The sequence below is a fragment of the Scaptodrosophila lebanonensis genome, unplaced genomic scaffold, assembly GCF_003285725.1.
Source record: "Scaptodrosophila lebanonensis strain 11010-0011.00,11010-0021.00 unplaced genomic scaffold, SlebRS2 tig00000001-arrow-pilon, whole genome shotgun sequence".
Classification (NCBI taxonomy): domain Eukaryota; kingdom Metazoa; phylum Arthropoda; class Insecta; order Diptera; family Drosophilidae; genus Scaptodrosophila; species Scaptodrosophila lebanonensis.
This window is the reverse complement of record NW_022060529.1, coordinates 21,933,331-21,948,855: the sequence shown is the minus strand read 5'-3', so window position 1 is coordinate 21,948,855 and position 15,525 is coordinate 21,933,331. Positions and strand designations below refer to the sequence as shown.

The 15,525-nt window shown below is 38.8% G+C and overlaps 5 protein-coding genes across 8 annotated transcripts; 3 read left to right on the top strand and 2 right to left on the bottom strand.

The window, feature by feature from the left end:
* Nucleotides 1–514: 514 nt before the first annotated feature.
* LOC115621605 (GATA zinc finger domain-containing protein 14) lies at nucleotides 515–3,809 on the bottom strand. Its single transcript, XM_030515300.1, has 3 exons — nucleotides 3,047–3,809; nucleotides 1,768–2,739; nucleotides 515–1,702 (listed from the first exon to the last, which is right to left on the bottom strand). Exons 1-3 carry the CDS (start codon nucleotides 3,391–3,393, stop codon nucleotides 739–741), a joined length of 2,283 nt encoding a protein of 760 aa, XP_030371160.1. The 5' UTR covers nucleotides 3,394–3,809; the 3' UTR covers nucleotides 515–738.
* Nucleotides 3,810–3,873: 64 nt separating this feature from the next.
* On the bottom strand, nucleotides 3,874–5,126 carry LOC115633637. Its single transcript, XM_030531078.1, has 2 exons — nucleotides 4,464–5,126; nucleotides 3,874–3,981 (listed from the first exon to the last, which is right to left on the bottom strand). The coding sequence occupies exons 1-2, from the start codon at nucleotides 5,124–5,126 to the stop codon at nucleotides 3,874–3,876; spliced, it is 771 nt and encodes a 256-aa protein (XP_030386938.1).
* A 310-nt stretch (nucleotides 5,127–5,436) lies between these two features.
* LOC115622520 (cyclin-dependent kinase 5 homolog) lies at nucleotides 5,437–6,817 on the top strand. The gene is made up of 4 exons (XM_030516479.1): nucleotides 5,437–5,672; nucleotides 5,734–5,921; nucleotides 5,976–6,340; nucleotides 6,407–6,817. Exons 1-4 carry the CDS (start codon nucleotides 5,505–5,507, stop codon nucleotides 6,565–6,567), a joined length of 882 nt encoding a protein of 293 aa, XP_030372339.1. The 5' UTR covers nucleotides 5,437–5,504; the 3' UTR covers nucleotides 6,568–6,817.
* Nucleotides 6,818–6,976: 159 nt separating this feature from the next.
* Nucleotides 6,977–9,706, top strand: LOC115622505 (flotillin-1). Of its 2 annotated transcripts, XM_030516458.1 has the most exons (8): nucleotides 6,977–7,198; nucleotides 7,446–7,521; nucleotides 7,582–7,936; nucleotides 8,146–8,157; nucleotides 8,265–8,735; nucleotides 8,797–8,940; nucleotides 9,001–9,165; nucleotides 9,415–9,706. In XM_030516458.1, the coding sequence occupies exons 1-8, from the start codon at nucleotides 7,147–7,149 to the stop codon at nucleotides 9,430–9,432; spliced, it is 1,293 nt and encodes a 430-aa protein (XP_030372318.1). In that variant the 5' UTR covers nucleotides 6,977–7,146; the 3' UTR covers nucleotides 9,433–9,706. The 2 variants fall into 2 exon arrangements, with proteins under 2 accessions (XP_030372318.1, XP_030372326.1); XM_030516466.1 differs by lacking the exon at nucleotides 8,146–8,157 and having other exon boundaries at nucleotides 6,983–7,198.
* A 402-nt stretch (nucleotides 9,707–10,108) lies between these two features.
* On the top strand, nucleotides 10,109–14,192 carry LOC115634546 (transitional endoplasmic reticulum ATPase TER94). 3 transcript variants are annotated; one of them, XM_030532358.1, is made up of 6 exons: nucleotides 10,109–10,260; nucleotides 11,017–11,119; nucleotides 11,223–11,669; nucleotides 11,735–13,324; nucleotides 13,387–13,541; nucleotides 13,613–14,192. In XM_030532358.1, the coding sequence occupies exons 1-6, from the start codon at nucleotides 10,244–10,246 to the stop codon at nucleotides 13,704–13,706; spliced, it is 2,406 nt and encodes an 801-aa protein (XP_030388218.1). In that variant the 5' UTR covers nucleotides 10,109–10,243; the 3' UTR covers nucleotides 13,707–14,192. The 3 variants fall into 3 exon arrangements, with proteins under 3 accessions (XP_030388218.1, XP_030388217.1, XP_030388216.1); XM_030532357.1 differs by lacking the exon at nucleotides 10,109–10,260 and adding an exon at nucleotides 10,706–10,928 and having other exon boundaries at nucleotides 13,390–13,541; XM_030532356.1 differs by lacking the exon at nucleotides 10,109–10,260 and adding an exon at nucleotides 10,707–10,928.
* Nucleotides 14,193–15,525: the final 1,333 nt, after the last annotated feature.

The window sequence follows — 15,525 nt, the reverse complement described above, 5'->3', positions numbered from 1 at the left end:
TGTATATAATTCGTAAAAATTTGCAGAATTGCTGTAACATGACATTATAATATATTTAGCTAAAATAAAATTTATATAAGCATTGTGCATGTAACATTTAAACAGCATGCTTACAATACAAATAGGATTTTTGTTATGACTTTGTACTTAGATTCTAAATCATTTTTAATGTATGGTTGTGTTTTTTTTATTATGTGTGTGTATATATATGTATATATGTGTGTATGTAAAAGTTGAATTCATGAGTAGTTTTCTACTGCAGTACATATTTACAATTTATTTTATAGTTGCATACAGATACAAATCTGATACAGCATTTTACATATAGTTTACTGAGCCACATTTGTGATTGTTTTTGTGATCGGGCATTAATTCGGAATTTGGAGTTTAATGAGTGGGTCTATGCGTGGCTAAAGATTTACATTTGAGCTCATTAGATATAAACAAAACAGTCTAAAAAGTTTCAGAGCTGATAGACTTTAGAACATATAAACGGCAATAATAATTAATAATATTTAAAAGTAAACAGCAAGAAAAATAGTTTTTTATGGTAGAGCAAAATGGTTAAGGGGCAGCATAAGCTTGACATAAAATCTGTTTGTAAATATATAATCTTATTTAGTATACAAAATGTTCTTATTGTAATCATTCCATTTCTTTTGGGAGAGCATTTTGTTTATTGTTTTTGCGACGACGTGTCCTTTTGCCGCGGGGACGCCGCTGACCTGGAGCCTTTTCTCATTTCTGCGCGGACAAATAGTTCATGTATTTTGTGGTTTGTTGGGCATTCCGAACTAACTCGGTCTCATCCTTGGTGCCTCCCTGGGCCTGCCAGTTCTCAGCATTCGGTTGGTGTATATCCGGCTGGGAACGTCGCGTGAAATTGCGATGACGCTGCTGATGATGCATGGCGGGTTGACGGCGATCAAAAGTGCTGGACGCCTCGCTGGCCAAACTGCTTTGGCTACTATAGCGAGAATTAAAATTACGTGGTCCGATAGCTCCACCACCTCGTGCCGGGCTCTGACTATAACGATATGATGCATTCGACTTTCGACCTCCCTCTTCCATTTGTGATTTTGGTGGGCGTGGCAGTGTGCGCGCGCGTGATGAACTGCGACTATTTGACTCGGGCCCATTGGAGTTGTAGGCACAGTTCTCATCCTGATAAGAATTGTTTATGGACGTATTGGAGCGACGCCACGTCTCGCTGTGAATCTTCTGATTGTCTTTATTTTGGTGCCCATGAGGTGAGTGATGTTGCTGTTGCTGCTGCTTTTGGAACCGTGGTGGCTTATCGTACGTATTACGATTGTGAAAGCGCCCTCCGCGCTTGTAATTGCCACGCTCATAATTGCTAATATATGAGCGTTCGCTGCGATCATCCCGTTGGTCCCAATTGGAGTTCACAATGCTGTTGTAATTGTTGCTGCCAAGATTCCTTTCATAACGTTCCTGGGAATGCTTACGACGATCGTGTATGCTATATAGACGTAAATTACCTCCATCGCTACGCACGCTGTGATGGTCGTCATCGAAACTAGCGCTATAACGACGGTGTTGGTTGCGCGAACGTCCGTTTTGATTATCACCATCGATGGGGCGATTAAAACGAGTCTTGCGCCAGCTAGGTAAAGGCTTAGTTTCATCACGATCTTCACTGTTTCCCACAGATGAGTATTGATCGAGTCCTTCGGAGCGGCTAATAATTTGAACAGTAAAAATGTTATCTTTAAGAGAATGGTTTTTTACAATCGCAATACTTACTCTTCATTGGCCGCCTGAGGGTGTTTCAAAGGACGCGGTGATGTGCGCGGCTGATATGAGCGTCGGCTTTGGCGATTCACGCCTCCTTCGTTACTTGAATTTCTGCTGCTTTCTCGTGCTGGTTCGTGCTTGACTTGACTGTAGGGATCGCCACTACCAATATCCGCCTCGCCAAAACCAATATCACAGAGCGAATCTTCACAGACTTGCTCGCTCCATTTCTTCGTCGTAGGCTGCAACTCAAAAGAATCGTTGGGGGACTCATTTGTTTGGCTGGTATTATCAGTGTTACTTCTCCCATGTCCTTCTATATACGCGCTTTGAGACTCTTGTTGTTGCTGGTACTGAGTCTGCGGTTGCACAGCTACACTATTGTTATTAATACCATCGTCTTCCGCACTCTCAGCAACCAGGTAGTCTGTGTACATTGCCTCCAACTCGAAGCCAATGTGTTTAAAATGGCTGTAGAACAAATCCAACACCATAAGCAGCATAGCTTTTACTTTAGGCGTTAGCACCGGCTGCATTATCAGGTGGCGTCTAATATGGTACAGCAGTTGGTCAATTTCTACCTTATGGCGCGAGCGCATTATCTCTCCATTAAGCGTAATCTGTGATAAAATCAAACGCGCCAATCGAGTATTTATTACCACTGAGGTGTCATTGATCTCCCTTGTAAGTAGATTGAGCAGCGATTCACCCAAAATTGTAATAGGAGCATTGTCGGCTAAACGAACGCGATGATAGTATTCGCCTAAAAGTGTTATGGAGTTGTACAGACGATTCTTGTCATGCTCTCGGTATGCGTCTGCGTTGATGAAATTTGTCTCCAGGATCTTTAGCATAGCACTTCGGACCTTTGTCTCCTTCATAGCCAACGCATCGAAGTTCCGAGATGAAAAAAGTAGAGCAAATTTCAGTGCAGTATCTCCATCGCCTAATGCTTTGTCGTTCATATACTCCATGGATTCACTGCAATATAAAATAAGAAAATTATTAATATACTATTTTTTTGAGGCATATAATATACATATACGGAAACAAAACTAATATTGCTCACAATGAGATATGTTCATTCCTACGTATTTTTGAAAAAATGGTCTATACAGATTTAAGAAAGTTTTAAATTGTGGTAACAAAAACATGCTTAGCTTTGTATGCACCTATGTATACATGCATGTATTAGTAAATGTATGTATATGTATGACATACTCAATACAGGCATATATATTATGTATATATCTTTTTATATATTAATCATCAATGGACTTATACACACCACAGCATCGATTCGTCGCGAACAATGTTGCAGAAATCCGTTTCTATGGCCTTTATCTTCCTGTTCAACACAATACCATCATCCTCCAGGTCAAGGCCCTTCATCATGGCAATGATGTGGTCGTAGACACAACCACCTGTTGGTATCATATAGTTGGCAGGAACTGTTTCTGCTCCCGCGTTCAGCACATTACAGGACATAACATCGCGCAAATTCTGCACCTCGCTGCCAGCACTGCCAATTCCACTGCTGTTCCTACTAGCGTTGTTTAAATTATTGTTAGTGCTTGTGTAGTTGGTGCCGTTGCTGCTGCTGCTACTGTTGTGATTGCTAATTATATTAGCCATTTCTTGATCGGAATTGTTGCTGTTTGTGTGCGCTGTGTTTGTCAAGCCCCGTTGTTGTTTCTATTTGTTTGCGTTCTCCACCAATGCCTGCTTGTCCGTTTTCTGCTACTGCCTCTGGCCGCTTCTCCCTGGTCCAAGAACTCAATTTGCGCAAAATGTTGACTTCACAAAGGAAATGCGCACGCAATTTGCGTATTCATTCAATTTCCGTAATTATAAATAATACACGTAAACGTTCCTTTTTTTAAATAAGTGATGAATAAAGTTAAAATGCACAGATCTATGAGTACTTAATTAAAATATTTTTTTTTATAAAATAACACCGTGTGTTGGAGTGCGAACAGTTCGCGGGTGAACTAGTTCGTTCACGAGCAGGTCGCGGCCGTCAATAAGTGATGACACTCCCAACTACAACATTTTTATGACAGTTTTAAATTTTTTCAAATGTTTTTGAGCAGGTTGAATATTTGTATCACTGTCTTATTTAAATACTATGTATATTGGCTCGTAGCTGTAATCGTAATTCTTGCCGGTAAGAACGATGAGACGGCTATTTTCACCTTCAACAGACCACAACCAAGGTTTCTCCTGTAAGCAATTTTGTACTTTTACATTTAAAACAAGATTAATAATTTTTTTGAACTTACGGTCAAAGAAGATATGTTTTCAAATAAATTTATTCTTAGGGTTGTTTTACGATTCTCGGTGATTCGATTTGCATTGAACTCGTAGTTGTCAAACAGAAATGTGCACTGTTCAATGCTTAAAAACTCTACGGTAGTTATTTTATCCATGAAATTTTGAAATGTTAAACATGTTTCAATGCAACAACTCTTAAAATATATTTGTGTAACATTCACAAAGCCATTTATCGAAATATCGTGTATATTTTGTAGTAACGAATTATCTGTTACTATTTTCAAAGAATTCACGTGCAGATTATGGTGTATAACAGCATTTAATGTGTTAGAAGAGTTACATGTTTCCAGAATTTTTAGGCTGTGACGGCCACTACTTTTCAATTTTGAACAAAGATTCCAAAGCGTTGAGTTTTGTCGAGCTGCACCCACAATCAGTTGCTTCAGGCTTACTAAATCACTAAAGTGCTTATCAAACCAAGATAATTCATCAAGATCAAGCTTTATTAGTTCTAGCCCGGACATGGACTCGATCGGTAGTGTTGCCATTTCAACAGATTTTCCATCGAATATACCCAGTTTTAATTCTCTAAGCTGATGCTTTTGCATAATTTTCACCAAATTTTCCACTTTGAACTTCGTGCAATAGGATAACGTCAGGCTCTTCAAATGTGAAAATTCAGTAAGATGAGCACCGGAAAAACTTCCATGCGGACTAAATGTTCTTATATTAGGAAATGCTGTTATTATTCTGGCGATATGTGAATCACACAAAAACTGACAGGAAGTTTGTGCAAACCGAAAATCTTGAACCTTTGGATATTCGTATGTGGTAAGGACTTCAAAATTTTCTGGTGTCAGCATTTTTAGACGCATCACTTCAACTGTTTTCATAATACTGCGGAGAAAATAATGCAGGTGTTCTTCCGTAAACTGTATTTCAAAGAACGATATGTTAATGGTTTTGTATTTAAGGCACCACACAGTTGGCATCAGATTATAAAAGCGCCAATGAACGGACAACATCGTTTGCTGATCCGTCAAATCCAAGTAGCTTAGAATACTTAATATTGCGTCATCATTTAGCTTCTCCATTTTGAACTCCAGATTTTAAAGGAAGAAAAAAAATGTATGCCTGTAAATTTTATTTTGGTAAAGACAATTTCCCGGAAAGGGGTTTAAATTACTGCTTGAGAATAAGAGCATCAAATACAAAATTTTACCTTGCTACGTGTATCCACTTCCAAAATTAAAACATATAAATGTTGATTTATGTAATTAAATAAATTCAAATAATCGGTTGTTAACAACCAGCAATGATTGTGCACCTCTAATAAAAAACACGTACATATGTATGTATTGTATCGATTACAGCTTTGATTCACTTGATATATCGATTAACGTGAGTCGCGTGTACTTCATATACATTGTACAATAATATTTGCATAAACAACGAATTGTCAAAGAGTAAAAATGCAAAAGTATGAGAAGCTTGAGAAGATTGGCGAAGGCACGTATGGAACCGTATTTAAAGGACGTAACCGCGAGACACTCGAAATAGTTGCCCTCAAAAGGGTGCGCCTAGACGAGGACGACGAGGGAGTACCGAGCTCTGCGCTGCGAGAAATATGTTTACTAAAAGTTCGATACCAAAGTTCGATACCGGTGTTCAAGTTTTGAAATTATAGTCGATTTATTGCAGGAATTGAAACACAAAAACATAGTGAGACTTTGCGATGTATTGCACTCGGATAAAAAACTAACGCTGGTCTTTGAGCATTGTGATCAGGATTTGAAAAAGTACTTTGACAGCTTAAATGGAGAAATCGACATGGTAGTGTGTCGTAGCTTCATGCTACAACTGTTGCGCGGATTAGCGTTTTGCCATAGGTGTGGGGTTCCTTAATTAAACAGTTAATTATACTTAATAGTATTTCATTTCAGTCACAACGTGCTGCACCGTGATCTCAAGCCCCAGAATTTGCTTATAAACAAGAATGGCGAATTAAAGCTGGCCGACTTTGGTCTTGCCCGTGCGTTTGGAATACCGGTCAAGTGCTACTCAGCAGAGGTGGTGACACTTTGGTATCGCCCTCCCGATGTTCTTTTTGGAGCCAAACTGTATACTACTAGTATAGATATGTGGTCAGCTGGTTGCATATTTGCTGAATTGGCAGATGCTGGTCGCCCGCTCTTTCCTGGATCAGATGTGTTGGACCAATTGATGAAGATATTCCGTGTGCTTGGTACACCAACAGAAGATTCATGGCCCGGTGTTTCCCATCTCTCTGACTACGTCGCGCTTCCAAGTGAGTGCCAAATACAGTATATAATTTATGACATTCTTTTTTTCAATGTATTTATGATTTTTGCAGCATTTCCAGCCATAACCTCATGGAGCCAAATCGTACCAAGACTTAATTCAAAAGGACGTGATCTGTTGCAAAAACTGCTAATCTGCCGCCCTAACCAGCGCATAAGTGCGGAAGCTGCAATGCAGCATCCTTATTTTACCGACAGCTCCTCTGGTCATTAGATTAGGCTTCGAATAATCGACTGCTTGAAGGATCCTAATATTGAATATATTATTTCTGTATTTAATTCCGACAACCAAATGTATTTAGTTATTAAATTGTTTCGATTAGTTATATGTACGTAGGCATACAACCTTTAACGAGGAAAGCAATCAGTTTTAAATTTATAAGAATTTAAGTAAATATATCTAAGAACCAATATTTTACTTTATTTAATATTTATACGTATCTAGAATAAATTTTGTCAAGGCATATAATCATGAAATTTTATTTACCCGCCCAAGGGTTAAAGCGATATATGTATTCATATGACATCTCAGCCGAGTCTGCGTGCGTACGTTTAATGTAGTTGATTCTTGGGCTTTCTCCGGTCCGGTCGTGTGTTCTGTTATTAAAATAGAAATTTAGTTTTATGTATCACTTTAATAAGAATTAACCAAAAGAAAGGCGAAATTTAGTTATATTAAATAAAACGCACAAATTGCTTGAAGAATCAAAACATCGTGAAATTTTCAACATATTTATCAAACTATTAGAAAAAGGAACAAATAATTATCACCGAAATATAATTGTTTTCCGAAATGACCTGGGGATTTGTGACATGCGGGCCTAATGAAGCTCTTGTCGTATCAGGTATTTAAATGAATCAACTGAGTTGCTTAATTATCAAACATATCACAAGTAAATAAACTGTATAGAACCTCCCCTCCCAAAATGACGTCACTTATCGATTTTTCAATATGCATGTATGTACTGCACTGAGAATGAAGAGTTCGAAGCCGTGTACGCACTCAAGTAACGCCGATGCCCTCAGCCGGCTTCTTATTTGTAAACACAAACGAATATTTTGTAAAGTAATACGTATTTTTGTTATGTGCAGGATGTTGCTATATGAAGCCTTTGCTGGTTCCGGGAGGCCGTGCTTTCGTCTGGCCCTCCATTCAACGTGTACAGCGGTAATTCAGTTTCTGATAAAATTTGATTTCGCAAAAATATAATAGTTGTACCAAACACAGCATTTCACTGAACACTATGACGCTTCAAGTGGAAAGCCCATGCGTGTACACCAGTCAAGGTGTCCCCATCTCTGTAACAGGCATCGCTCAGGTTAAAGTTCAGGGGCAAAACGAGGATATGCTGTTGACAGCTTGCGAACAGTTCCTGGGAAAAACAGAATCGGAAATAAACCACATTGCACTCGTGACTCTGGAAGGCCATCAGCGAGCTATAATGGGATCAATGACTGTGGAGGAAATCTATAAGGATCGCAAGAAGTTTAGCAAACAAGTTTTTGAAGTGGCATCCAGCGATTTGGCCAATATGGGCATAACCGTCGTTTCGTACACCATTAAAGATTTACGCGATGAAGAGGTGTGTAATTCAGAGAAATGTATAGTGCTTGCTGCTTTTTCATTGCCTTGATCTTGAAATAGAACTTCACATTATATTCATACATGCATATATTTGTATATAAATATATTTATTAGTTGGTTGGTTTAACACACTATATGTATACATAAATGTATTTTTGCATGTTGCATTATCATAAATGGATTTAAAAACTGTGCTAACGAACCCAGGGCGATTCCAAGGTATGTGCCAGTCGATGGCATCATTTTGACTTTTAGTAAAATTATTGCACTTTAAAAGTGTTGTGTGTGTGTGTTTATAATGTGTTACTAAAGAATTTACTTTGCAGGGCTATCTTAAATCCTTGGGCATGGCACGAACGGCGGAAGTTAAGCGCGATGCTCGTATTGGCGAGGCAGAAGCACGTGCTGAGGCACACATAAAGGAGGCCATTGCCGAGGAGCAACGCATGGCTGCTCGGTTTTTGAACGATACGGATATTGCAAAGGCTCAGCGCGATTTCGAACTGAAGAAAGCAGCTTACGATGTGGAGGTACAAACCAAGAAAGCTGAGGCTGAAATGGCCTATGAGCTACAGGCAGCCAAGACGAAGCAACGCATTAAAGAGGAACAAATGCAGGTGAAAGTAATTGAGCGTACTCAGGAGATTGCAGTGCAGGAACAGGAAATAATGCGTCGCGAAAAGGAGCTTGAGGCAACAATTCGTCGTCCCGCCGAGGCCGAAAAGTATCGTTTGGAGAAATTGGCCGAGGCCAATAAATTGCGTGTGGTCATGGAGGCCGAAGCTGAGGCAGAATCGGTAATTATTTGTTTATATATTAATTATGCTATTAGAAATCGTATTTTTCATTATATTTTAGATTAAAATACGTGGTGAGGCGGAAGCCTTTGCAATCTCTGCCAAGGCCAAAGCTGAGGCTGAGCAAATGGCTCAAAAAGCCGAAGCTTGGCGTGAATACCGGGAAGCAGCTATGGTTGAAATGCTGCTAGACACTTTACCAAAGGTACGATGTAGAGTAATATCAGAAATATTCAATGGTGTTTTAATCTTTTTTTCTCCACAGGTGGCCGCCGAAGTGGCTGCTCCGCTCTCACAGGCCAAAAAGATTACAATGGTGTCTAGTGGCCAAGGTGAAATAGGCGCAGCCAAGCTGACTGGCGAGGTGTTACAAATTGTCAATAAAGTACCGGAGCTGGTTAAGAACATTACTGGTGTCGATATTTCCAGGGTACGTTCCAATTCAGAGTTTATCTAAGTCCTCGCCGTAAAACACGTGAAGGCAACAACAAATTACTTATAACAAATGGCAATCAAAAGACTTTGTATAGCAATATATGTAACTGCACTTGATGTGCTAGACCTCCTTTGAAAACACGTTCAATTCTACTAAATGAAATTCAGTTTTACTTTGGCTTATGATTTTTAATTTTCAATCATATGGTTTTAGTTTAATTTGATTTCTATCTTTTCATTTCAGTCCGTGCATGCTGGCTAATCAAAATCCAAATCTCACATAAATCTGTCTGTACTCTCCATAAATGCCGCAAAAGCAACAAAAACATAAACAATTAAAACACAACAATTTAAAACGATCGAATATACATAAATTATCCTTTTTTTTATTGTATTGTATATGTAATGTTGTTTTTTTAACAACTCTATGCGAATCAACCAATTTTTGCAAATGTTTTGCACACAAAAAGAACAAAGATATTTTGTACTCAATGTAAGAATAATAAACCAAATATACATTCATACATACAAATGTGTATGCACAACTGAGACATAAAATTGCATTTTGTACATGTACATACATACGTATGTACACGTGCTATACAAAAAGTTGAATAAATATTTTTCTTAATTGAACTAATTGAATAGTTAATATTTAATAAATTTGAATTGAGGGTGGGACCAAAAATATTGTTTCTGAATATCACAGTATTTATACAAACATGAAAATACCGCACGTTACATACAAATATGTGGAGCTTGTGAATTGGTATTAGCTACAAATAATGTCAACTCGTCCAAAACTACACACAACTCAGCACTTTTCGTGGAACTAGCTCAAAATGCTGCCAACTTGGTCGTATCACAACGAACTGGAGCCGGTCAGCTATAAAGAAGAACGAAAATCATCTTTTTAGACGAGTTAGCATATCTAAGAAGACATTGCTAGTTTTGCACAGTGAATCGTTTGAGGATTTCGTAAATTTACTGTGGTCGATTAACGCGCAATCTAATAAAAAACACATCGCAAATTGTACATTTAAGTTATAAAGTTTCGCCACAAATAGTTCGCAATGGCTGACTCCAAGGGGTAAGTCCATAGCGCGCAAATTGAAGGCAACTGAAAGCCGACAAAAGTAGCCTAGCTACGATAACTTCAATTTCGCTCAGTCATTGGGGTGACTGAAAAAACCAAAGGCCACATATGAGTAACGAAAACTCCATGAAAAGGAGCTCTTTGTAAAAGAAATAACATTATGTAGATATATTTATCATGAATTGCATATTGCGGATTCTTTTTTTTGTATCATGTGTGCAATGTTGCGAAACTAGGCCAAACCAAGGAAAACGCCATTTCCCCATTTATTGTTGTTGCTGCGCTGCTACTCCCATCACAGCGCGCCACTTTATTCTTTGTTATTATGTTGGAGCATAAAGTAGGCCTTAAATAATATTTCGATACTGCTAGATCTTAACTTTGCTTATGAAAACTGTTATATTAAGCAAATTTTCAAAATATTTAAAAATATATATTTAACAATATATATAAACTTATTAAAAAATTGTTGCACGCATTTAAAACGCATTGATTTGATCGAAAATGTCGGGCCGGAACGATGGTGAATCCTGGCCGCCTTCGGGAAGTGGTAATAACCACGACATAACCAACTTTGTGCGTAATTATAGAAATGAGCAGGATGATAAATTAAAGAAAGATAATCCGGGTGTACCCAAACAGCAGTCGTCGTTTGAGAAACGGTTCGCATGGCGTCCATTCAGATATTTTTAATCTTATGCAGTTTAATAGAATCGGAATTGTGAGTTAATGAGTTATTTCTTTCAACAGTGAAGACCTCGCAACGGCGATTTTGAAGCGCAAGGATCGTCCCAATCGTCTCATTGTTGAGGAAGCTCAAAATGATGACAATTCCGTCGTGTCGCTTTCGCAGGTAAGTTGGACACGTCAGCTACTATTGTCATTTTTTTTTTATTATTCATATGATTGTGGAAGTCTTAAATAAACGTGCATTCTATATGTTCCTTTCGCATCAGGCGAAAATGGACGAGCTACAGCTCTTTCGAGGCGACACCGTTATTCTTAAAGGAAAGCGTCGCAAGGAAACTGTGTGCATTGTGCTCTCGGATGACACTTGTCCCGATGAAAAGATTCGCATGAACCGTGTGGTGCGCAATAATCTGTGTGTTCATTTGTCCGATGTTGTGTCCGTGCAATCCTGTCCGGACGTCAAGTATGGCAAGCGAGTGCGGATTTTGCCCATCGATGATACCACTGAAGGTGTTACGGGCAACTTGTTTGAAATCTATCTGAAGCCCTATTTCTTGGAGGCCTATCGTCCTATTCACATGGGTGATAATTTCATTGTACGCGCCGCAATGCGGCCTATTGAGTTCAAAGTCGTGCTGACTGATCCCGAGCCTTATTGTATTGTGGCTCCAGAGACTGTCATCTTTTGTGACGGCGATCCAATTAAGCGTGAGGTAAGTCCTTCTTTTTAGTAAAATTCGTGTGGACCGTAGCTTCAGTACCTAATTCCTTTTAACAGGAAGAAGAGGAATCATTGAATGCCGTCGGTTATGATGACATTGGGGGTTGCCGGAAGCAATTGGCTCAAATTAAGGAAATGGTTGAGCTACCCTTGCGTCATCCATCGCTCTTCAAAGCAATTGGTGTGAAGCCACCACGTGGCATTTTAATGTACGGTCCACCTGGTACTGGAAAGACCCTAATTGCACGGGCTGTTGCCAATGAGACTGGCGCCTTTTTCTTCCTAATCAACGGTCCCGAAATTATGTCGAAATTGGCTGGTGAATCCGAGTCAAATCTTCGAAAAGCATTCGAAGAAGCCGAAAAGAATTCACCTGCAATCATTTTCATTGATGAGATCGACGCCATTGCGCCCAAGCGCGATAAAACCCATGGCGAAGTTGAGCGTCGCATTGTGTCGCAGCTGCTGACATTAATGGACGGCATGAAGAAGAGTTCGCATCTGATTGTGATGGCAGCCACCAATCGGCCCAATTCCATTGATCCAGCGCTCCGTCGCTTTGGACGTTTTGATCGTGAAATCGATATCGGTATTCCAGATGCTACTGGACGCCTGGAGGTGCTGCGCATTCACACAAAGAACATGAAATTGCACGAGGATGTCGATCTGGAACAGATTGCGGCGGAAACTCACGGCCATGTTGGTGCCGACCTGGCATCACTTTGTTCAGAAGCGGCTCTCCAGCAAATTCGCGAGAAGATGGATCTCATCGATTTGGAGGATGATAAGATTGATGCCGAAGTGCTCGCCTCGCTGGCTGTCACCATGGAGAATTTCCGCTATGCCATGACAAAGTCAAGCCCGTCGGCCCTACGTGAAACCGTTGTTGAGGTGCCTAACACCACCTGGACTGACATTGGAGGCTTGGAGAATGTTAAGAAAGAGCTTCAAGAACTGGTTCAATATCCAGTGGAACATCCTGACAAGTTCCTTAAGTTTGGCATGCAGCCCAGTCGTGGTGTACTTTTCTATGGACCACCCGGCTGCGGTAAGACGCTTCTGGCCAAGGCCATTGCCAACGAATGCCAGGCCAATTTCATTTCCGTCAAGGGTCCTGAGCTGTTAACCATGTGGTTTGGCGAGTCCGAGGCCAACGTCCGTGACATTTTCGACAAAGCACGCTCGGCAGCCCCTTGTGTGCTATTTTTCGATGAACTGGATTCGATTGCCAAGGCACGTGGTGGTAATGTGGGTGATGCTGGTGGCGCTGCCGATCGCGTGATCAACCAAATCCTTACTGAAATGGACGGCATGGGTGCCAAAAAGAATGTTTTCATTATTGGAGCAACCAATCGTCCGGACATCATTGATCCAGCTATTTTGCGTCCAGGACGCTTAGATCAGCTAATATATATTCCATTGCCAGATGATAAATCACGTGAGGCTATATTGAAGGCCAATTTGCGCAAGTCGCCACTGGCCAAGGAAGTTGATCTTACCTACATTGCCAAGGTGACACAGGGTTTCTCTGGCGCAGATTTAACCGAGATCTGTCAACGTGCCTGTAAGTTGGCTATTCGTCAGGCAATCGAGGCAGAGATACGTCGGGAGAAGGAACGTACTGAGAATCAGAACTCTGCTATGGACGTAAGTTTAGAACATTTCACACTCCTTGCGTTTCAAATGCTTTTAAACATTTTTTCGCACAGATGGACGAAGATGATCCAGTTCCCGAAATAACACGTGCCCATTTCGAGGAGGCTATGAAGTTTGCACGTCGTTCTGTGTCCGATAACGACATTCGAAAATATGAGATGTTTGCTCAAACTTTGCAACAGTCACGCGGTTTCGGACAAAACTTCAGGTAAGTTCCCATTGCTTTCGACTATAAGGCAAACCTATTTCAATAACATCAATTGTATTCTGTTGCCATAGATTCCCCGGTAACACCGGTAACACCTCAGGGTCCGGCACCAACATGCCAGTGAACTCGCCAGGGGATAATGGCGATGATGATCTATACAGCTAGATTTTTAGTTATAAACAAACAAGTTTTATAAATGAATTTTTTCTTTAAATCCAAATATTTTAAAACAAGAACATTCGATGATTAAAATACACGACTCATCATGATGCAGCAGTGTGGAGGACAGGAAGAAACAAACAAGAATATAACAGGAAAACTTGCAATGAATAATTCGGACACATTTCAACTTATAATTTTGTCATACATTGGTCAACAGATACTGCAAGACCAAGTATAACCATATTTACATTAAAAACAAAACATTTTTAGGGCGCAGAGTGGATGAAATTAAATCAAACACTGGCAATGCTCTTATCATTCGTGGATTCTCGGTAGCTCTGATCTGGTCGATAACCGAGTTCTATTTACATATATATAATTGATGATTCACATACACACACGTACATTTAAAGATAAATATATTAAACACCATAAAATTATAAGTGTATTTGGAGCTACGTTTTTAAGTGAATAAAAATTATAAAGTCATCAACATGTTTTGTCATTTCTGTACATTTTTTAAAGAATAACAGACACAACTGGTTTTTGCTTTTATTAAACTTTTATTCATTCGTCATGTTTATTTCTCTGGTTTGCATTAATGGTTACGATATAACGACGATGCTTATATCAAGATAATTTGATTGAGTTTTCATATTCATTTTTTACTCGCATGTTTTACGCATTGTCTTACAAAATAGGGGATCTATGTTATTCACTTTTCTCTGCGTCGCGGAAATGTCTAATCATTGTTTAATTCAAAAATGTCTATATACTTACATACGAGATGTAAAGTATACAAATTACTCATCGAATTAATAAGCGTCTGACAAACATACATACGTATTTGCTTAAATCAATCGGCAAACGAAAAAATGCATGGCAAAAGTAAAACAAATTCCATAATTAGCTCAAGGAATTTACAATTTTGCGTTTGGTTTACAATTTTAATTTTTAATAAATTCAATTAAAACGTTCGCTATGGTAATTTACCACAATTGTTATATATAAGTATGTATATATTTTTTGTTATGAACGATTTCTAGCGCGATGCTTTGCTTTAAATATTATTTAATATTTAGTGATTTGTTTTATTTGTTACACATACATAAGTAAATACGATTGCATAATTACAACACAACAATTAAAAGTACGAATACGTTTACTTTAGTTTTGAAAATTTTTATTTCATATGCATTGTATCGGATTTTGAGCTTTGCTTTAGTTTTTAGTTTCGGCAATACGTACATACATACATATACAATTATGTATGTATATTATTTTACATGATTGTAAATGGCGTTGCTGCAATATGTGTGTGTGAGTACGCGAGTGTAAATATAGTATATGTGTGTGTGTGTGGGTGTGTTAGCATGTACACATACATAAATATGTTGTGGATTTTGTTGTTTTCAAATGCGTGTTGCGGTTTGGTTTTTGGAAGAAAATGGCCAGCACTTTCAGCTTCTTAAATAATTAGGTTCGGTTTTAAGTTCTATCATATACATATGTAGGTAATTTTTTTTTTATTTTGATATACATATTTTATTTTTGTTTTTTTTTTAAGAATTTGTTGCTTTTAAAGTCTTAACCATAGACTAGACACCAATTATGATTAAAACACATTATCTGATATTTCTTCTTCTTTTTGTTTTTGTTGCTTTTACTGCCAAGTTTAACAAGATTTCGCTTTTTATAAATTATGATATTTGTAGCATCTTAGCTCGCGCTAAGACAAAAGGTGAACACCTGTCGACTGTTGGTATGCCAGTTATATATGTATTTAATATGCATATATGCATACACATCTATATGCTGTGCT

Bases quoted from the DNA above. Each gene is read 5' to 3' on its own strand.
- LOC115621605 (XM_030515300.1), bottom strand. From the start codon at position 3,393: ATGGCTAATATAATTAGCAATCACAACAGTAGCAGCAGCAGCAACGGC. The intron at 2,740-3,046 runs GTGTGTATAAGT...TTTATATTGCAG, and splicing joins CGCGACGAATCGATGCTGTG to TGAATCCATGGAGTATATGA. The intron at 1,703-1,767 runs GTAAGTATTGCG...TCAAATTATTAG, and splicing joins CCTCAGGCGGCCAATGAAGA to CCGCTCCGAAGGACTCGATC.
- LOC115633637 (XM_030531078.1), bottom strand. From the start codon at position 5,126: ATGGAGAAGCTAAATGATGACGCAATATTAAGTATTCTAAGCTACTTG. The intron at 3,982-4,463 runs GTGGGTGCAGCT...AATTGCTTACAG, and splicing joins TAAGCCTGAAGCAACTGATT to GAGAAACCTTGGTTGTGGTC.
- LOC115622520 (XM_030516479.1), top strand. From the start codon at position 5,505: ATGCAAAAGTATGAGAAGCTTGAGAAGATTGGCGAAGGCACGTATGGA. The intron at 5,922-5,975 runs GTGTGGGGTTCC...ATTTCATTTCAG, and splicing joins GGATTAGCGTTTTGCCATAG to TCACAACGTGCTGCACCGTG. The intron at 6,341-6,406 runs GTGAGTGCCAAA...TGATTTTTGCAG, and splicing joins TGACTACGTCGCGCTTCCAA to CATTTCCAGCCATAACCTCA.
- LOC115622505 (XM_030516458.1), top strand. From the start codon at position 7,147: ATGACCTGGGGATTTGTGACATGCGGGCCTAATGAAGCTCTTGTCGTA. The intron at 7,199-7,445 runs GTATTTAAATGA...TGTTATGTGCAG, and splicing joins TGAAGCTCTTGTCGTATCAG to GATGTTGCTATATGAAGCCT. The intron at 7,522-7,581 runs GTAATTCAGTTT...TACCAAACACAG, and splicing joins TCCATTCAACGTGTACAGCG to CATTTCACTGAACACTATGA.
- LOC115634546 (XM_030532356.1), top strand. From the start codon at position 10,771: ATGTCGGGCCGGAACGATGGTGAATCCTGGCCGCCTTCGGGAAGTGGT. The intron at 10,929-11,016 runs GTTCGCATGGCG...TTCTTTCAACAG, and splicing joins CAGTCGTCGTTTGAGAAACG to TGAAGACCTCGCAACGGCGA. The intron at 13,325-13,386 runs GTAAGTTTAGAA...TTTTTCGCACAG, and splicing joins ATCAGAACTCTGCTATGGAC to ATGGACGAAGATGATCCAGT.